Below are 1,183 nucleotides of genomic sequence, written 5' to 3'. Positions count from 1 at the left end.
TAAGCACAGTTTATTTTTTATAGTCATTTTAAGTTCAAATTTAGACGAAATTACATATTAAAAACCTAGAATAACTATTTTAGTTATTTTGTTGTGATTGTATAATATTATTTGTGGCTACTTGAAACTTCTAAAATATACTATTATATATCTATGATATTACCACGGTTTGTTGTTGATGAATAACGCGTTACCTAATGGATATTGTGATATGATTAATTTGGAATTTATTGTTGATACCTATTATATGTCAATTTTTTTTTATAATATAGATAAGTATACCTATAATATGTATGTCTAATTACTATACTGACAAATCATCTCCGCTCAGAATCGTTTTTCTTATACAGTGATATTATATCATTGAATTCAAATTTAATACTATCCATTATACAGTGAACCACTTGTAACCTACTGTACAGCAGAGCGACATCCACTTACCCACCTTTTTTATAACTTAATATTGTTCAAATGAGTAATCACTTATAGAGCCTACAAAATGTATCATTTATTTTATACTACATCTGATGGTCCTACATCTAGGATTGTTTTATAATGTTTACACGTAAATTGTATATAGTTTAGATTTATTTGTGCTAAATTATTTGAGGGCAGAAGAGGGTCACCTCCTTAGCAGTATATGTTTTTCAACACAATTGATAAAAAAGTATAATCTATTTTGCTCCCCACCCGTCAAATCAATTACTCCAAGTTTTTTTACTACTTACTTTCTTTTGTATTGGACATTCTCACATTCCCACAAGTATTATAAATTTAAAAAAAATTGTTAATAGGGAATACTAAAGATTTAAATCGTCTTTACATATAATAAATAAATTCACTATTTGTGTGTACTGAGTAAAATAAATGTGTTCGTTGACTTATATTTATACTTATATTTTATTTGTATATTTACTATAATAATAAATAATAAAGATATAACTGTTCATTACCTGTCTCACAGAATTGCCCTTTAAAACCTGGGGGACAAACACATTTTGACGATTCCTTAATAATATATCCACCATTTAAACATGAACCATGATAATTAGAAGGTTCGACTATACCTGTTTAAACAAAAATAAATTACAATTTATTGAAAATGATTATCTTACGTCTTTATATAGATGAATTATTTATAAATTATATCCAAGGCTGTGAATTGAATGCACTAAGAACTATG

The 1,183-nt window shown here is 26.3% G+C and overlaps 1 protein-coding gene across 2 annotated transcripts in view; it reads right to left on the bottom strand.

The window, feature by feature from the left end:
- Nucleotides 1-1,183, bottom strand: part of LOC100163765 — a 281,589-nt gene that overhangs the window by 261,065 nt on the left and 19,341 nt on the right. Inside the window, exon 8 of one of the 2 annotated variants that reach the window (XM_029489459.1) lies at nucleotides 954-1,067. The exons of the other annotated variant lie outside the window; for it this stretch is intronic. Within the exon in view, the coding sequence (XP_029345319.1) occupies nucleotides 954-1,067 (114 nt within the window). The remainder of the gene's footprint in view (nucleotides 1-953; nucleotides 1,068-1,183) is intronic. 2 annotated transcript variants of the gene reach the window in all.

This window comes from Acyrthosiphon pisum, chromosome A2, assembly GCF_005508785.2.
Source record: "Acyrthosiphon pisum isolate AL4f chromosome A2, pea_aphid_22Mar2018_4r6ur, whole genome shotgun sequence".
Classification (NCBI taxonomy): Eukaryota; Metazoa; Arthropoda; class Insecta; order Hemiptera; family Aphididae; genus Acyrthosiphon; species Acyrthosiphon pisum.
The sequence above is the reverse complement of the archived record's forward strand: the minus strand, read 5'-3'. Positions and strand labels throughout refer to the sequence as shown.